The sequence below is a fragment of the Martes martes genome, assembly GCF_963455335.1.
Source record: "Martes martes genome assembly, chromosome: 1".
Taxonomy (NCBI): domain Eukaryota; kingdom Metazoa; phylum Chordata; class Mammalia; order Carnivora; family Mustelidae; genus Martes; species Martes martes.
The window spans coordinates 131589221-131608326 of NC_137888.1; the positions used below are offsets into that span (position 1 = coordinate 131589221).

Here is a 19106-nt window from a genome sequence, read left to right on the forward strand (position 1 = left end):
GCCAACAACAGGCTGCTTTCTGTTCCAGACACATCTAAATGCCATTTTAGGAATCCCCAGTTAATTCTGTTTCCTATTTAACCTACAAGTGTGCTTATTATTATTATTTCATGCACTATGTGTTGCAAAAGCTAAAAATTACATATAATTGCAATGCTTCACACATGGGCAAGTTCTAATCCCCTCGTCAGGTGTTAAAATTCAGTTGCTTAATAAAAAATTACATTAAGGAGAACAATGAAGATAATTCAGCAAGCGCATGGAAAGGAAGAACATCTTAAATTTAAAAGTGAAAAAAAAAACAAAAACCAACCCACCCCACAAGACCAGAAATCTCAGAACCATCTTAGGAAGAACACAGGAACACACACGAGTTCTATAGGGTAAAGGACAGTGGTTTTTAAGCATAACCCAAAGACATTTTGGGACAGGCCTTGTGAAATGCATGCTGGAAAGGGAGAAGCCACTAAACCACTTTCCACAGAGGTGGCCAATGACCTCACAACCACACCACCTTTCTGATTTGTAGTCTTGGGGCACGAACAGGGTTGACAACCCTCCCTTGCTGAGATACCGTCAACCTCCATCACCCTCTCTGTTCCAGTTTCCCTCAGACCTCTTAGTGACTTCCTTTCTGCCTCTTTTCTCTGCATGGCAGTCAGTGCTGGAATTCCCCAGGGCTCAGCATCCTTCCTTCCTCAGTGATTTCATCCATGATCAAGTTTCAATTAGCATTTTCCAGCTGGTGTCTCCAGCCCAGATGGCTGCTGTGAGCTCCTGCACTGGAGAAATAAGGCCCTGGTCCATAGTCCTCCTGATCTCAGGAAAGGCTCCTGTCCATTCAGTTGCACAGGCCGAACCTGCTCCTCTCCACCATACCCTGTGACCCAATCCAATTTTGTACTATTCTCTTACCCTGCTGAGTTCCTTGGCTCCGTAGTTCTCAAGTCAAACCTCCTCTCCACACCTCCACTCCGACTGTAAGCGAAGCTACAATCTCCAATCGTCTACACAGAGATACTCCAACAGTGTCCTAACTCCACCTACTCTTGCCTCCAACCCAGTCCTCACATCTCTTCCCAAAGTATCTATCTGGTATCATTCTTTAGCTCCTCCTTAAAACCCTCCAGTGACTTTCCATTGCATTTGGGATAAGACCCAAATCCTGAGCCCAGAGGTGAGTCCTAGCTACCTCCCCAGCCTCATTGAGCAGCACTTACCCTCCTTTCTCTGCGGTCAAATCTCAGTGGCCTCCTTCCCGTTCCTTGCACCAAACGTGCTCCCTCCCACCTTGTGGTCTCTGTCCAAGCTACTCCCTAACCACTAGCCCTGACTCTCCCTGTTTACCCCTTAGATTGCAGTGCAAACATCACTTCATCGTATAAAGAAGACTGTAGCCTGGGTCAGGGTCTCTCACCATGTTCTGCTCTGGAGCATTACCCATTTGTGATTATGCCTCCATCAGGAGACCTGCTCCGTGTCTGTATCCTCAGCTACACTGTAAGCTTCATGTGACTAGGGACATTACCTGCACTGGCTCACTAAGGAATCCCTGGATGCCCCCACATAGGGGTCCTCAACGATCTGTTCAAAAGAGCATGAATGCATTTTGGCCCACTGCTGCCGGATCTTGGATTCATGCAGAGAGAGACAATGAAGACGAAGAATTTGTCTTGTTTTTTGGGGAGTGATCTAGACAAACATACAGCTCCCTCCCTCCCCTCAGGCTCAGATTAACTTCAACTAAGTTCCCTGGACAGAATAGGAAGGTCTCAAGTCAAAGAAAATAGCAAGGGGACAGAGGATCAAAAAGGGGCTGGGACAGGAGAGGCACTTGATAAGAAAACAGAGGCCTCCAGGCAGCAGGACCTACATTTTCCCTCCACTCTAAGCATCTAAGCCTATGAGGGTCCGCCTACCACCTCCCCAAGCCTGAGGACTGGGCGTCCCGTCCCATCACCAGCTGATGCCCAGTCTCTGGGCTCACCCAACCTGGTCCTGCCTCCACCTTTAACTCACTTCTGACTTTGTTTAACTTTCTCCTCTCTACTGGTAGCTTTTAGCTCCCACTGACAGCAAACACAACCTCCTCCACATGTATCCTGAGCCACCACTTCCTTTCTCTCTTTCCAAACTCATAGGCTCTTAAACCCATGGAGGGAGGCCTTCTTTACTCTTAAAAACTGCTCTCCCAGGGGCGCCTGGGTGGCTCAGTGGGTTAAAGCCTCTGCCTTCGGCTCAGGTCATGATCTCAGGGTCCTGGGATGGAGCCCCGCGTTGGGCTCACTGCTCAGCAGGGAGCCTGCTTCCCTTCCTCTCTCTCTGCTGCCTCTCTGCCTACTTGTAATCTCTGTCTGTCAAATAAATAAATAAAATCTTAAAAAAAAAAAAACAAAACCTGCTCTCCCAAGATTAACTAATAGCTTCTGGTGGCCAAACCCGGTGGGTCACCCAACCAGTGGGTGCTGACTCGACCTCTTTCCTGCTTTTGTACTATCCTCTTACCCCAGATTCTGTGACATCATGTTCTTCCTTTTTCCCCCTTACTTCAGAGAAGTTCTTTCTTTTTCTCCTTCTCTGGGTCCTCCCCAGAGCTCTAGCCATAATGCTCTCCTCTCTCCCCTCTGCAAGCACAACTAAGCTCTCAGGTCATGACTCCATCCAAGGCTTTGCCACCTCAACCCGTGGCTACTCAACGTGTGGTTCTCAGATCACTGCTACTCCACCAACCTTCTGTTAACAATCCATGACCAGATAGGTGCATGAAGTCAGAGTGAGCATGTAGACACTCTTCTGGCTCTTCGACACTGCCACCATGTTTTAATTGTATTTTCCAAAGTATCACCTCTTAACGGACTGGAAAAAAAACCAAATCAAAGAAACGAAGAAACTAGTCCTTCACCACAGATAATTTGAGAAACACTGACCTAGCTCTTACAGTTTTAAACTTTTCTATTAGCTTACGGTGAAAAACCCAGGGACTTCACAATAAGAAAATAAAAACGTTATCAACTTCTCTAAAGTTGCTGTAGAGCAAGTTTAGCCAATCAAAATACAGCTGGCTTGGTATTTCCACTAGGCAACAGTGAGTGGATGCTGAGTGGTGGCTGCCCCTCTGAGATGGGCCTGTGCCATCCAGATGACCACCTGAACCTCCTTCCCTCTGTCATCACCTGCCACTGCCTACCTATCCTGGGGGCCTCTGTGTCTGCACCTCATATGACACCAGCTCCATTCCTAGAATCCTCCTGAAGTCCAGCCCAACAACCACAGCTGTCTTCTAGAATGTTCCCTTGAGTGTACTACCAGTTCTTCAGACCTAACATGTCCATCACCAACCTTGTTACCTTTCTGGTTCCTCATGTCGTGTGTTCCCCATCCTCACAAGTGACCCTACCTCATACTTCAGTCACCTGAGTGTCATTTTAGGGTCCTCCCTCCCCTTCTATGAAACAATCTTAATGTTTCATAACATTCTTCCTCTGCATTTCTCTTTTAACTTGTTCATTCCCTTGACAAATATTTATTAAGTTCTGGAGACCAAAGCAAACAGGATAGCCCTCTCCTCCAGCAATGCCTCACTTGTCACCCCAGCCTCCTCCCCACCCGCCCCCCAGTACTGTCTTCCACTCTGAGGACAAGATCATTTACACGCCATTCTGCCTTCACTCCTCCCCCCTGCTCCTGACAGATTCACCTTTTTAAAATGGCACAATTTGCTTGGCTTGGGGGTAGGTGGGGGGGGGGGTAGGTGGGGGTGTAGGGATGTAAGGGAAGCCTTTTTAAATATATTTCTCCTGTCTTGCACTAATTAAAATTAAACTCTGCACCACACTTGTAGAAACGAGGCCTTAATGCTCAGCAATCAGACAGAAAGCAAATGATGAGTCATTTATATACTACAGGCAAAATTTCATAATCCTGAGGATTTAGGATATTCCATTTCATTAAAAGAAGCCGCTTAGATTTTAAAGATCTGTCGAGTTCTTTTCTTACAGTCAAGAATTAAGCAGCACCATTTGGTTTTTGAAAGGATGACGCATCTAGTTTAATCCAAGCCACTGAGTTTCTGACCGTGAGTTGGCCCCCATAGGACAAGGCAGGGGTCAGTCTCGTCTCCCCTCAACTACCTACATTCCAATGTTTCTGGGGTCCAGTGTTAGACAGACCTAGTTCTAAGATGATCGTGTGGGTCAGTGCTCACCACTCCAACATAAAGGGGTGTGAACCTAAGGGGCAGAGCCCAGAGCTGAGAGCTTGAGGGCAAAGACCCTGACCTCTCACCTGGACAATGGCTGGGGGTGTGGCTTTCTCTGATGGGTAGCAAGGCCTAGAGACCCAGGCTCTAAATCTGTCTCCATGTACCGGACCCAGTTACACCTGTCCACCTCCCCTGCGGTCTCTCCTCCAACTGGGACAGCCCCCCTCAGTCGCTGAGCACCACACAGAAGAGGCAACATGGCCCAATGGTCACAAATGTGGCCTCTGGGGCACACAGGCTGGCTTCAGACCTTAGTTCTGCCTTACAGAGTTGTAACTGGGCAAACTGCATAGCTTTTCTGTGCCTCAGTTTCTCTACCTATAAAATGGGGCTAAGCCTTCAGAGGGGATGAGATGGGGGTTAAGACTATAGTGTCTGGCACGCAGAGAAATTCCCTCGGTGCAGTGAAATCCCATTTAAAATTCAAATAAATCTATAGATACATAAATATGGGTCAGTAGCATATAATACAGCCAGAGAGCCCAATCTTTTCCTTCCCTTTTCTCCTTCCCCTCCTCCCCGCATCCTCCTCCCCCTCCCCCTCTCCCTCCTCCTTTTCCGGGGGCAGCAGGGGTGGGGGGGGGAGGTCTGTATTCTTCTGCAGGGGCTCCAGCCAGTTCCTCCATCTTTGTAGTAAACCCTGCCTGCTGCACCGCTCCTGAGCTGCCTGTTTCAAGTCATCAAAAGAACCCTGCCCAGAACAGGCTTCCTCTTCCCTTTGTTCATCCCAAACTGCAGCCCAACAGAACCTGACTCTCAGCCTTGAGCTTTCGTTCCACACTCCTATCTTTACCGAGAACAGTCCAGTCCGCCTCACCCCTCGCTTTTCAGGGCCCTCACTCTATACCACACCTCTCTAAAACCTTCCCCATTTGGCCACAGAACCTTCCTGTTCAACCAAGTCCCACTGCCGTCCACTGCTGGCTCTCCTGTAGAAAGACCTTCCCTGGGCTGCATCCTTGAAGAGTCCCAGCCCCTGGGCAAAGCCCTCATCCTCTCAGAGCTCTTTTCTCCTGTCTAGAAGGGAGAAACCACTGCCAGTCAGGCCTCTTGACCAAAATTAGTTGAAACACGAACCAGAAAGTGTGTGCAACTCTGAGATCTTCAAAGGGCTTTCCAAACATCTGAGCGCTTTCCCAAGAAGCTCCAAAGAACATAAAGGAATTCGAAGATGAACATGTAAGCCCTTTCTATGACATCATTCTGTCTCTTTACAATCTCCTTGGGAACTCTGAAGAACAGGAAATTCCAAGGGGCCCCACAAATCCACCAGCCACACGAGACAGGCTCCGGAAGTACCTGGTGACCAAATCTTTGTCTCATAGGGGCAAAGGCGACCCCTCGGCTCTCCAAGAGCCTCGAGACTCTTTGTCCCTAGAGCATTCGGTTCCAGGACTTGGAACATATAGGCTCTCCGAGTCTGCCCATAAATCTGCCTTTTAAATGTTTTGTCATCCGTAATAAATAATTTACAGAAAGGACTGGTTGGATGGAGCACAGCAGGAAACAAGAGGGGAAAAACAAAAAGCGGGAGCCCAGATTTAATTTGAGCAGCTAAAGTATGCAGAGAAATCATCAGACCACACTGAAAGGAACAGAGTCATCTTTATATAATTCCCTTCGCCCTCTGCAGAAAATCATGATGGAGAGGGCCTGAAAATTACCGCACCTTCAGCTAATTTTACATGACACAGATACGGATGATTTTATTTTTCCTAATTGTGGAAAATAATGAAATCGCCTTTCCCTCCTGCCATCCATGTTCTCTATCCAAAAGTTCTGCTAATTTGAAACATTCGGTGGAAAAATAATAGCGGACCCTTGTTCTTAAGAAAAAAAAAATCTAATCACTTTGAATTTAATTCTAATATGCAGAGAATATGAGCTTATCCTGTGTGATGGTACAATGACAAAATGAGTTAATTACCATCTCATCGTAAGATGGATCTGCTTGTCATAGGAACAGGAGCCATTATTTCACACAAAATAATGACCCAGATAAAAAGTAATGACTGTAAGCTGTAGCCGCCGGTGGCTCAGCTTCATCCTGGCCTAAGTGAATGGCAATTAACAAGTGTCACCACGCTCTCTATACAAATTGGGACCAGGATATTCATTAAATATTTACTGAAAAGACACAAATGGTTTTTAGTATTTTTCTTCCCAGGGAGCTCCCAGGGTCTTCTACCTGCGTGATGACAGAAAAATTTACACATGTGTAAATTCTGCCATCAGCTGGAATAGGCTGTTGATCTTACAGAGGGACATTCGGTTCCCCTCTGCTCTTTGCACGCAGAAGTGGTGCCTTCTCCAGAAATCTTGTCCAATAACAGAAAAGAGGAGCAAAGGGAAGGAGGCCCAGACCCATCAGCCGGATCCTTCCAAGATCTGGCCCTCGGCCACACTGGACAGGAAGGGACAAATGGCGGGACGATCTCAACAACCCCGAGCCATCGGCGGGAAACCTTACCTGCGCCTGCTGACCATGACCATGAACCAACCCTCTATTTAAAGGAATGGAGATGAGAGATGCTGGGATACACAGAAGAAGACCAACTGTGGGTTAGAAATCTCCTAGTGTGCAAGTTGTCTAGTCTGTCCGGACCCAATGCTTGTTGTTTGAAAACCAGGGGCACTGCAGGAGCAGGATGTCACTGGTGGGCTTTTTAAAGTATATAATTTTCAAAGTGTTAAAAACATAATTCTTACAGAAGCACAGAATGAGCTAATTAAATGAACTATTAGATACTGATGTGCACACGTGTGTTCACACACACACACTCACACACACACAGATGTCTACCTGCACTATAAACACTACACACACGAGTATCTGGGTGCCCACTAATCAGGCTGCTTTCTCCTTAAGACCTGATACAGGCACAGTGTAATGGGACAGTCATGCCAGTGATCTGGTTTGTTTAAGACAAAAACACCAAGTCATATGGGTTTTTGTTAGTTTTTTTTTTTTTTTAAGATTTATTCATTTATTCATGAGACAGAGAGCGAGAAGACGCAGGTGCAGGCGGAGGGACAGAGGAAGAGAATCCCAAGCAGGCTCTCTGCAGAGCAAGGAGCCAACATAGGGCTGATCTCACGATACATGATATCATGACCTGAGCTGAAATCAAGAGTTGGCTGCTCTCTGACTGAACCACCTAGGCACCCCTCAAATCATATGTTTTTAAAAGAGCACACTTGATAGTATGGACAAAGTCTCATGTGCCCAACTGACCCACTTACCCCTTAAATATTCCAAGCATCCCACTCTTGATTACAAGCCTATTTCTAAAATGATTTTTTCCCCAGTACTCAGATCATGGGGTAAGTTCCACCTTTAATATATCACTACCCAAGTTTATTAGAGCATTTTATCTGCATCACCAGAAAAGAGGGCCCTATTTATGTAGACATCTACGTGACTTATACAAATACTTGTATTGTCCGGCTTATGCATGTGTGAACAAAAAAATGCCTTGCTGCCCATTTCTTTTTTTTAATTAATTATTTTAATTAACATATAATGTATTATTAGCCCCAGAGGTACAGGTCTGTGAATCATCAGGCTTACACACTTCACAGCACTCACCATAGCACATACCCTCCCCAATGTCCATAACCCAATCACCCTCTCCATACTCCCCTCCCCTCAGCAACCCTCAGTTTGTTTTGTGAGATTAAGACTCTCTTATTCTCTCATGGTTTGTCTCCCTCCCGATCCCATCTTGTTTCATTTTTTCCTTCCCTACTCCCCAACACCCCACCCCCCCATTTCTTAAGTAATGATCTGAATTCCACTAGAGCAGGAAGAGTCTCCATCATCCCAGTAAAATGATCAGGAATGTTGACCCAGTCTCCTGGTCTTAGTCCCCAACCATACATGGGGGCAGGGGGTTATTCCTAGGGCCTTGTTGAACCTGAACACTCAATCAACGTTGAAGGCAGGCAGACAGGAAGAGAACAACAACAAAAGAGTCACCGGGTGTTTAAAGAAACAATCTATTATTTCTCTCTTTGAACAGCAAACCACTCCCCCCACCCCCTGGCATTTGCAGCAGAATCCTGGCCCCTCCCCCATCCCTTGCACTCCTTTACTTCCCCAAAGCTTCTCTGAACTTTTGACTCAGTTGCTCCTGCACCAGGCCCTCACACATGCTGCTCCCTCTGTTTGGAGGTCTCCCCAGCCTTTCCTGTGCAGCCCCATCACCAGGGGACCCCTACCCATCCTTTCTGTCTTGGCACGAGGGACCTCTCCGACAACCAGGCGGCATGGTGTCTGCTGCCCTTCCGCCCTGCTACCTCCTCCCGGGTCTGCCTTCTAGGTATGAGGACATGAGGGCAGGGACCACAGGCGTTTCATCCTCTGTGTCCAAGCACCAAGGGGGCAAGGACTAGTTCTGGCCCAAAGCTGATGGCCAACACTATTCATTAATGAGTTCACTAACGGACAGACTGGATCTCAAACAAAGCATCATCCCCTCTATGGGATAGGGAACTGTCAATTACTGTGGAAGAGTGGGTGAGAGAGAACAAGGAAAGCATTAAGGAATGAACTTAGCCCCGGTTTGGGCAAGGACATTCCTTCGGCCGTATATTTTGTATTGAAACTCAAGTGAACCCTGCAATGAGGCAGGAAACCTCATAGGGCATGAAGAGAAGTTCAAAACCAGACACACATTACTGGGCAGAGAATGATTCTCCTGCAACTAGGCAATTTTCTCCAGTATAACTGCATGCCAGTGGCCGCAGGACTCCGGGGTGCTCTCACACTAGAAAGAAAGGTGGCTCATGGCAATGAAGACCCACAGGACAAGTGGAAGGTAGGATTAGGGCTGGGGGTGTAGGTCACACCACCTTGAAGGTTTGAAGGGAGTCTGAGCAGTGGGCCCAGGCCTATCAGCCATTAGTGCTAATCCAGCCTTAAAAGACAAGGTCCAGGGTCCTGCCTGCCTGGGAAGGGGGGAAGCTACCTTGTTTCTGAGTCATCTTCAGCCTGAGCCATGTGTGTATGGGGTGGGGGGTTGCACCCCTGTGGGGCTGCTCAAAGACCCAGGTCCAAGGAGTCCCCGGCTCCTACCCCAGCCTGTGGAGAATGGCCGAACTGCCCTAAGCCAGCCCCCGCCAGTTCGCTCTGCAAACCTGGTCAGTTGTCCCCTGACCATAGGGCTCACCTTCTTAATGAACTCTGGGATGAGTTTCTGGCCTGTCAGGTGGTCCAAGGAGGAACAGCAATCTAATTCCAAGATGTAGTGTTCATTGTGAAGATCACTTTTCTGAGATCTGAAGAGAGGAAAAAAACACATAAAGATTTTGCACTATATATATATATATATATATATATATTCATATATATATGAATTGTTGGATATTCAATGAAACCCCAAAATCTTTCCTGAAAGTAAATGTCAAAAAGCACTGCTAAAAAATAATTTATAATAAAACTCAAATTTTATATACATATATATATATTTTTTTTTTTTACTTAATTATACACATCATGGAAAGACCTATACATAGTATCAAGGAAAACACATCATTATAGAAATTTAGGACAGTATAGCTTATCCATTAAACAACACGCACATACTCCCATAATGTTTATTTCCCATGGGTTAATATCTGACAAGGCATAGACAAAGAGACACACCAAACCACTAACAGCACCTACCTCTGGGGGATGGAGACAGTCTGCATGGGAGCTGGATCTAGGGGTGGTAGGGTAACTGAAAGTGACTTCAGCTATATCCGTATTTTTTCCCCCTTTTTCTGAAAAGAATATATTCTAATAGCACTTAGGAAATTAAAATTAATTTAAAGAGACTTTTAAAAGGTTCAACCCTTACAGAAGGCAATCTGGCAAAATCCATCAAATTAAAGATGCATTAAAGAAAGAATATAAGGCAACTGAAGTTCTGGGGAAAGAGTGGGTATAAAGGTCATTTGTGGCAAACAGCTGCAGGGTTCTGGTCAGTGCAGAGCCGGCCAACATGGCCCAGCCATGTCCCCACATAGGTGGTGCAGCTTCTTCCCTCTTTCCCACCATGTCCTCGTGCATATGATGGGACACTCTGTGCATTCAGGAGAGCCAGCAGGAAGTGATCACCAGAAGGAACTCCTACCACTTCATGCCGTTCCTTTGAGGGACTCCTACATGACGCTTATGTGGGCATGAGGAACTCCTGAAACCACACAAGTATCAGAAATGGAAGGTGATTCCTTGGCCCACCCAGCCAGGCATAAGGCAAGAGGAAATGGATTGCTGCTAAGTGTCTGAACAGCGTAGCTGGTCACGGGGATCGGGACTGAGGGACCAGGATCCTGGGCTCTGTCTGGGGTTTCCAGTACAAGCACAGCCACACCCCACTGGCCAAGGGGTGAGCAGGGCTCTCTTGGCCCACTTATGAGGAGCTCTACCAAGGAGGGGCCCGTGCCAGCCCCTGTAAGAGCAGGTGTGGCCAGAAAATTCTTAAAGTGGGTGCTTTCACACCGAACTCATATACATATATCCTATCAAATAAGTGGTTTCTGAATATGTATATTTGCTATATTTTAAAAATGAATTTCTAAGATTCTTATATATCATTAAAAGCAACTTACATTACCATTAACCCTCTGGGTATGATTTATGTGAAATTTGCAAGTGAAAAAATTTTAAAGAGGATTTGGTTTTTCCCAGGTGCGTAACTGTGATCGGGTAAGCAAACATCAATAGCATATCTTGATTTTATTTTTCCCCCTAATACATCCTTTCAGGAGTAGGGATTGAGGCACATACTTTCAAAACATAAAATAATAAATGGATTCCAAACTGGTCAAACTGGAATAAACTAACACCAAAAGAAGAAACCAGTTCTGTGCCTGAGACTTCTTGCATTAAAACTTCGTTAGACTAGACACGTGTTCTCGTTTTTTCCTCACATTCTCATCCCCTACCACCCCCACACAAAACACATATTAAGAGGAACTAAAGCAGAAGATTTTAGAGTTTTCAAAGACTTGGTCATGACATACTGTCATGGATGTTTGTGAGGTCTCAAACAATGAAGACAGGCGTGGGAGGAGGTGTTCTAAGATATGAAATCCCAGCTTCTCTGTCACATGAAGACAAATGTCAGACCGTGAGAGGTTATTTACAAACACCCACTGAGATTTTAAATGAGTAGCTTGAAAACCAGTGATCATTTTAAATAAGTTGACACCACATCCACTCAGTAAAACACTCATAAAGTGAATGGAGTCTGCCTTTAAGCAACTTACAACCCAGGTTCATAAGAAATAATCTTTGGTACAGGATCTAGTAACTGCCATCTTTGGTTCTAGAACAAGAAGTATTGCTGAGCAGGAAGACAAGGCAGGTTTGTGTTTTCCCACTGGTGACCATGGCTAGGCCCAGGCCCACAGATCTACTCAGAACACCGCAAGGGGACACATGGGTGGCTCAGTGGGTTAAGCCGCTGCTTTTGGCTCAGGTCATGATCCCAGGGTCCTGGGATCGAGTCCTGCATCAGGCTCCTAGCTCAGCAGGGAACCTACTTCTCTCTCTGTCTCTGCCTGTCACTCTGCCTGCTTCTGCTCTCTCTCTCTCTGGCAAATAAATAAATAAATAAAACCTTTAAAAAAAAAAAAAAAGAAGAAGAAGAACACCTGAGAGCAGCCTGAGAGTAGTAACTGACTGGTAATAGGTTTCCTGTCTCTGAGAGCAAGGACCACCCTGGGAGAGAGAAGCAGACACCCAAGAGAAGTGGCTTCAGGGGCCAGGGGTGGCCCTCTAAGGGATCACATCAGGAGAGAACAGATACTCTGCAGTCATTCAAGTCCCCAGGGAAGAAGCATTAGCATGAAACTCTCAGCTGAGGAGGCATTTGTCACCCTCCTATGAAGGAGGGGAAACAACACTTATGTTTCCCCAAAGGTCATGTCCTTGTGTTATTCTGGGGAAAAGAAATGAGAAACCACCAAACTTGTCCTCGAGTGAAGCTGTGATGGCTTCCACTTCTGGAAAGGACAGAGAGATCTGGGTTTAAAGAAAAAGAAAAAGGAGGGACACTGCATTAAGCCTCCCTCATCTGGAAATTAACACCAAATACTCTGAAATTAAATGTAAGCACTCTGAGCAGAGTACTGCTAACAATGAAATATGCTTCATCTCCTCCCTCTATTGCCTATTCCATAATCTTCTCCAGATTTGCCAGTTACAGGCTATAGGTGCTAAAGTGAACTAGAAGGGGATCAATGAGAACTAGAGGTCAATGATACACCTCTAGTTCACTTTGGACAATTTAAACCACCTCTAGGTGACTCTGGACAATTTATATAAACTTTCGGTGTCTTGGTTTCTTTCACTGCTAAATGGGAATATTATGAGTAGCTGCCTCTTAGCATCCTTGTAGAAACTAAATAAGACAAAAACATTAAAGTCCTTAGCACAGGGCATGACAGGAGGTCTGGGCTCAGCAAACATTAACCACTGCTGACCTAGTGACTATCATCTATAATTGCATCTTTACTTTCCAAACACTCTTCACAGTTCATAATTATTCATTTGAGAAATACTGACCATAACTACTATGTGCCAGGCACTATTCTTTAGCATATATCAATAGACAAACAGACAAAAATCTCTGCTCTCCTGGAGCTGACAGTCTAGTGGAGGGGGATAGGCAAAAACAAATAAACATGCATGAGTATATAACAGTATGTTCAGCAGGGTAAGGATAGAAGAAAAAAGAAAGAGTAAGGTGATGAGAATCATGAGGAGTGTTTGAGGGGAAGCTGCAGTTTTGTTGTTGTTGTTAAAGATTTATTTATTTATTTTAGGGAGAGAGAAAGGATGAGCAGGAGGAGAGAAGGAGAGAGAAACCTCAAACAGACTCCCTGCTGAGCGTGGAGACCAATGCGGGGCTTGATGCAAGGCTCCATCCCAGGACCCTGAGATCATGACCTGAGCCAAAATCAAGATTCTGCTTCCCAACCAACTGAGCCACCCAGGTGCTCTTAGAAGCTAAAGTTTTAATGAGGTGGTCACCAGGAAGGTGACATTTAGAACAAAGCTCTAAGGGAACTGAAGGAGCTGGCCATGCTGATATCTAGGATGAGAGCTTCCAGGCAGAGGGAATAGCCAGTGCAAAGGCCCTGAGGCCAAAGCTCAGTGAATAAAGGGCAGAGGAGGAAGAGAAGACAAGGCTGAAAAGTCACTAGGAAGCCTGGAGACTCCAACTGGGAATTTGGAGACTGTTGAACAGAGAAGTAACATGATCTGGTTTATTTTACAAGGCTCCCCTCCAGCTGTAGGAGGCAGCTAAGAGACTAATTCAGTGGTCCATCAGGGAGATGATGATGGCTCAAAGTGGGTTTTTAGCAGTGTAGCAGCAGTCATAAAGTCTGGATTCTGGATATATTTTCAAGATGGAAACTTCAAGACTTCCTCATGGGGTGTAGAAGGAAGAAAGCAGATGAGGATGACTGAGAATTTTTGTCCTAGCCACTGGGATACTGGATGAAGCTGCCACAATTATAATGGGGAAAGTTGTGGGTGGCACAGTTTTGGGAGAAGGTCAATAATTCAGTTTCAGAAGTGTTAAATTTGACTTACACAGCAGACAGTTTAATACATAGTCCAATCTGGATTTCAGGAGAGGAGCTGGAGATATGAATTTGAGAGTCATCAGCTTTCAGATGGTATTAAAACAAAAAACTGGGTGAGATTTCAATTAATGTAGAGAGAGAATAGTCAAGGACTGACCCTTGGGACCATCAACCATGAAGAAGACATTGGGAGAAAAGAGAAGAAAGCCCAAAAGAAAAGGAAAAACCAGAGAAGAAGGAAGAAAACCATAACGTGCTGTCTGTCCTGAAAGTAAAAGGCAGGAAGCATGTCAAGGGGCAAAGGTATGGGCCACCCTGTCAACTTCTTCAATTAACAGACTCATAATCTCCTCAGTTTACCAATAGTCTTGAAATCCCTAAAGGGAAAGAGGATTTAGTCCATCCTATGGAAACAAGTGCAAAGTAATGTTTATAATTAAAATGGGTCAATTATCAAATTAATCCATTGATTTGGGTCCCAAACAGCTTGGTTCCTTGAAAAAATAAAAACATCTTCATGCTGCTAGGTCATTTCTCAAAAACCACCTGAGCGATAATTAAGTGAAAAGAGCTCTAACCCCTCTCACATCTTGAATCCCCCACTTGGATGCAGCATTGGAGAGTTGAGGGGGGTTTATTTCCACTCCAAAGGGATTTTCTGAAAGGAAGAGGAATAAAAAGGATACTCCTGAGATGTGATGTGCTGAAAGCCAAGAATACATAAGACAAAACAAATTCAAATTCTTAATGTAACGACATAGTGGTAACAAGGCACATAAACATGGAGGTCCTGACTGCTTAGGATGCTGGAGAAGCAGCTAAGACTTCACAGCCCAGTTAAGTTTTAAAAAGCCACCACAACATGACAACTAAATGTAGTGTGGTACCCTGGACTGGGTCCCATCACTAAAAGAGGACATTAATAGAAAAACTGGTGAAATCCAAATAAAATCCACAATTTACTGAACAGTAATGTACCAGTGTCAATGTCTTAGTTTTGACAAAGGTACTAATGCTTGGACAAACTCGATGAAGGGCATAAGAGAATTCTTTGTAATTTCTTTGTAACTTTCATGTTAAATATAAAATTATTCCAAAATAAAATTTATTTTTAAAAAAGCAAGAAAGGCATTCTACTTTTCTGGGATATATGTATTTCCTGTTTTGACTCTGTAATATTTATTCTCCAAGTCAGTGTCTCTAGACAAAACTATCCATCCCTCCACCCCTGCCTGACTATACTCTTCCTATCAGAGACCCCTCAAATCACATCACTGCAATTTCTAAAATAACTGAATCTGGAGGACAAAAGGAAAGTGGCTTTTGATGTGCCCCAACTTCAGGCACTGGAACAATCTAATGAGAAACCTTGGGCTCTGTGAATCAGACAGGGCTTCCCATAGGGCAGGCACCCTCAGCCCTGGTTGCATTCACCTTTGGAAGCACTTGGGGAGCTCTCATAAATTTTGATTGATTGGTTTTAGGTATGGCCCGGGAAAAGGGGCTTTGGAAACTCACGGGTGATTCTAATGTGTGGTCAGAGTGAACAACCACAGACCAGGCTGGGTATGTTGTATCTGCTACTATCCGGATTTTCCCTGGCCAAGAACTGAACAAGTCCATGGAAAGAGAAAACAGAAAGAATGACTTGTAGAGACCAATAATATAGAATCCCATAACCTCAGAAGAAAAGAAACCCTAAAAAAAAAAAAAAAAAAAAAAGACCAGAGATTAAGGAAATACAAAATAAGAATGAAAACCTTTCTCTATGCCTCTTTTGGTCAGAAAAACTCAAAAGTATATCCAACTTCTTGTTCTCCTCACTTCTTTTTACTTTTTTTATTGTGGTTAAAACATACTTAACAGAACATTTACCATTTTGACCATTTTTTTTCTTTTTTTTTTTTAAATTAAATTTTTTATTTATTTTCAGCGTAACAGTATTCATTGTTTTTTCACCACACCCAGTGCTCCATGCAATCTGTGCCCTCCCTAATACCCACCACCTGGTTCCCCCACCCTCCCACCCCCACCCCTTCAAAACCCTCAGGTTGTTTTTCAGAGTCCATAGTCTCTCATGGTTCACCTCCCCTTCCAATTTCCCTCAACTCCCTTCTCCTCTCCATCTACCCTTGTCCTCTATATTATTTGTTATGCTCCACCAATAAGTGAAACCATATGATACTTGACTCTCTCTGTTTGATTTATTTCACTCAGCATAATCTCTTCCAGTCCTGTCTATGTTGCTACAAAAGTTGGGTATTCGTCCTTTCTGATGGAAGCATAATACTCCATAGTGTATATGGACCACATCTTCCTTATCCATTCATCCGTCGAAGGGCATCTTGGTTCTTTCCACAGTTTGGTGACCGTGGCCATTGCTGCTATAAACATTGGGGTACAGATGGCCCTTCTTCTCACTACATCTGTATCTTTGGGGTAAATACCCAGCAGTGCAATTGCAGGGTCATAGGGAAGCTCTATTTTTAATTTCCTGAGGAATCTCCACACTGTTCTCCAAAGTGGCTGCACCAGTTTGCATTCCCACCAACAGTGTAAGAGGGTTCCCCTTTCTCCACATCCTCTCCAACACACGTTGTTTCCTGTCTTGCTAATTTTGGCCATTCTAACTGGTGTAAGGTGGTATCTCAATGTGGTTTTGATTTGAATCTCCCTGATGGCTAGTGATGATGAACATTTTTTCATGTGTCTGGTAGCCATTTGTATGTCTTCATTGGAGAAGTGTCTGTTCATATCTTCTGCCCATTTTTTAATATGATTATCTGTTTTGTGTGTGTTGAGTTTGAGGAGTTCTTTATAGATCCTGGATATCAACCTTTTATCTGTACTGTCATTTGCAAATATCTTCTCCCATTCCATGGGTTGCCTCTTTGTTTTGATGACTGTTTCTTTTGCTGTGCAGAAGCTTTTGATCTTGATGAAGTCCCAAAAGTTCATCTTTGCCTTTGTTTCCTTCGCCTTTGGAGACATATCTTGAAAGAAGTTGCTGTGGCTGATATCAAAGAGGTTACTCCCTATGTTCTCCTCGAGGATTCTGATGGATTCCTGTCTCACGTTGAGGTCTTTTATCCATTTCGAGTTTATCTTTGTGTACGGTGTAAGAGAATGGTCAAGTTTCATTCTTTTACATATAGCTGTCCAGTTTTCCCAGCACCATTTATTGAAGAGACTGTCTTTTTTCCACTGGATATTTTTTCCTGTTTTGTCAAAGATTATTTGACCATAGAGTTGAGGGTCCATATCTGGGCTCTCTACTCTGTTCCACTGGTCCATGTGTCTGTTTTTATGCCAGTACCATGCTGTCTTGGTGATCACAGCTTTGTAGTAAAGCTTGAAATCAGGTAACGTGATGCCGCCAGTTTTATTTTTGTTTTTCAACATTTCCTTAGCAATTCGGGGTCTCTTCTGACTCCATACAAATTTTAGGATTATTTGCTCCAGCTCTTTGAAAAATACTGGTGGAATTTTGATCGGAATGGCATTAAAAGTATAGATTGCTCTGGGCAGTATAGACATTTTAACGATGTTTATTCTTCCGATCCAAGAGCATGGAATGGTCTTCCATCTTTTTGTGTCTTCTTCAATTTCTTTTAGGAGTGTTCTGTAGTTCCTCGAGTACAGATCTTTAACCTCTTTGGTTAGGTTTATTCCGAGGTATCTTATGGTTTTTGGTGCTATAGTAAATGGAATCGATTCTCTAATTTGCCTTTCTGTATTTTCATTGTTAGTGTATAAGAAAGCCACTGATTTCTGGACATTGACTTTGTATCCTGCTACATTACTGAATTGCTGTATGAGTTCTAGTAGTTTGGGGGTGGAGTCTTTCGGGTTTTCCATATAAAGAATCATGTCATCTGCGAAGAGAGAGAGTTTGACTTCTTCCTTGCCAATTTGGATACCTTTTATTTCTCTTTGTTGTCTGATTGCTGTTGCTAGGACTTCTAATACTATGTTGAACAAGAGTGGATACTCATTCTTCTCAAGTGCACATGGAACCTTCTCCAGAATAGACCACATACTGGGTCACAAATCAGGGCTCAACCGATACCAAAAGACTGAGATTATTCCCTGCATATTCTCAGATCACAATGCTTTGAAACTGGAGCTCAATCACAAGGAAAAGTTCAGAAGGAACTCAAATACCTGGAAGCTAAAGACCACCTTGCTTAAGAATGCTTGGATCAACCAGGAGATCAAAGAAGAACTTAAACAATTTATGGAAACCAATGAGAATGAAGACACTTCACTCCAAAACCTATGGGATACAGCAAAGGCGGTCCTAAGGGGGAAATTCATAGCCATCCAAGCCTCCCTCAAAAAAATTGAAAAATCCAGAATACACCAGCTGTCTCTACACCTTAAAGAACTAGAGAATCAACAACAAATCAAACCAACTCCACATGTAAGAAGGGAAATAATCAAGATTAGAGCAGAGATCAATGAGGTAGAAACCAGAGATACAGTAGAACGTATCAATGAAACTAGAAGCTGGTTTTTTGAAAGAATCAATAAGATCGATAAACCATTGGCCACACTAATCCAAAAGAAAAGAGAGAAAGCCCAAATTAATAAAATTATGAATGAAAAGGGAGAGATCACAATCATCAGAAGTAGAAACAATCATCAGAAGTTATTATCAACAGTTATATGCCAATAAGCTAAGCAACCTAGATGAAATGGATGCATTCCTGGAAAACTATAAACTCCCAAAATTGAACCAGGAAGAAATTGACAACCTGAATAGACCGATATCTAGTAACGAGATTGAAGCAGTGATCAAAAACCTCCCAAAAAACAAGAGCCCAGGACCTGATGGATTCCCTGGGGAATTCTATCAAACTTTCAAAGAAGAAATAACACCTATTCTCCTGAAGCTGTTTCAAAAAATTGAAGCAGAAGGAAAACTTCCAGACTCTTTTTATGAAGCCAGCATTACCCTGATCCCCAAACCAGGCAAAGACCCTACCAAAAAGGAGAATTTCAGACCAATATCACTGATGAATATGGATGCTAAGATTCTCAACAAGATCCTAGCAAACAGGATCCAACAGCACATTAAAAAGATTATCCACCATGACCAGGTGGGATTCATCCCTGGGTTACAAGGATGGTTCAACATTCGCAAATCAATCAATGTGATAGAACAAATCAATAAGAGAAGAGAGAAGAACCACATGATCCTCTCAATTGATGCAGAAAAAGCTTTTGACAAAATCCAGCATCCGTTCCTGATTAAAAC

The 19106-nt window shown here is 43.9% G+C and overlaps 1 protein-coding gene across 1 annotated transcript in view; it reads right to left on the reverse strand.

Moving 5' to 3' along the window:
* RFTN1 (raftlin, lipid raft linker 1) overlaps positions 1 to 19106 on the reverse strand; it is a 196258-nt gene that overhangs the window by 79395 nt on the left and 97757 nt on the right. The window contains exon 4 of the mRNA XM_080807866.1: positions 9433 to 9541. Coding sequence (XP_080663992.1) covers positions 9433 to 9541 — 109 coding nt within the window. The remainder of the gene's footprint in view (positions 1 to 9432; positions 9542 to 19106) is intronic.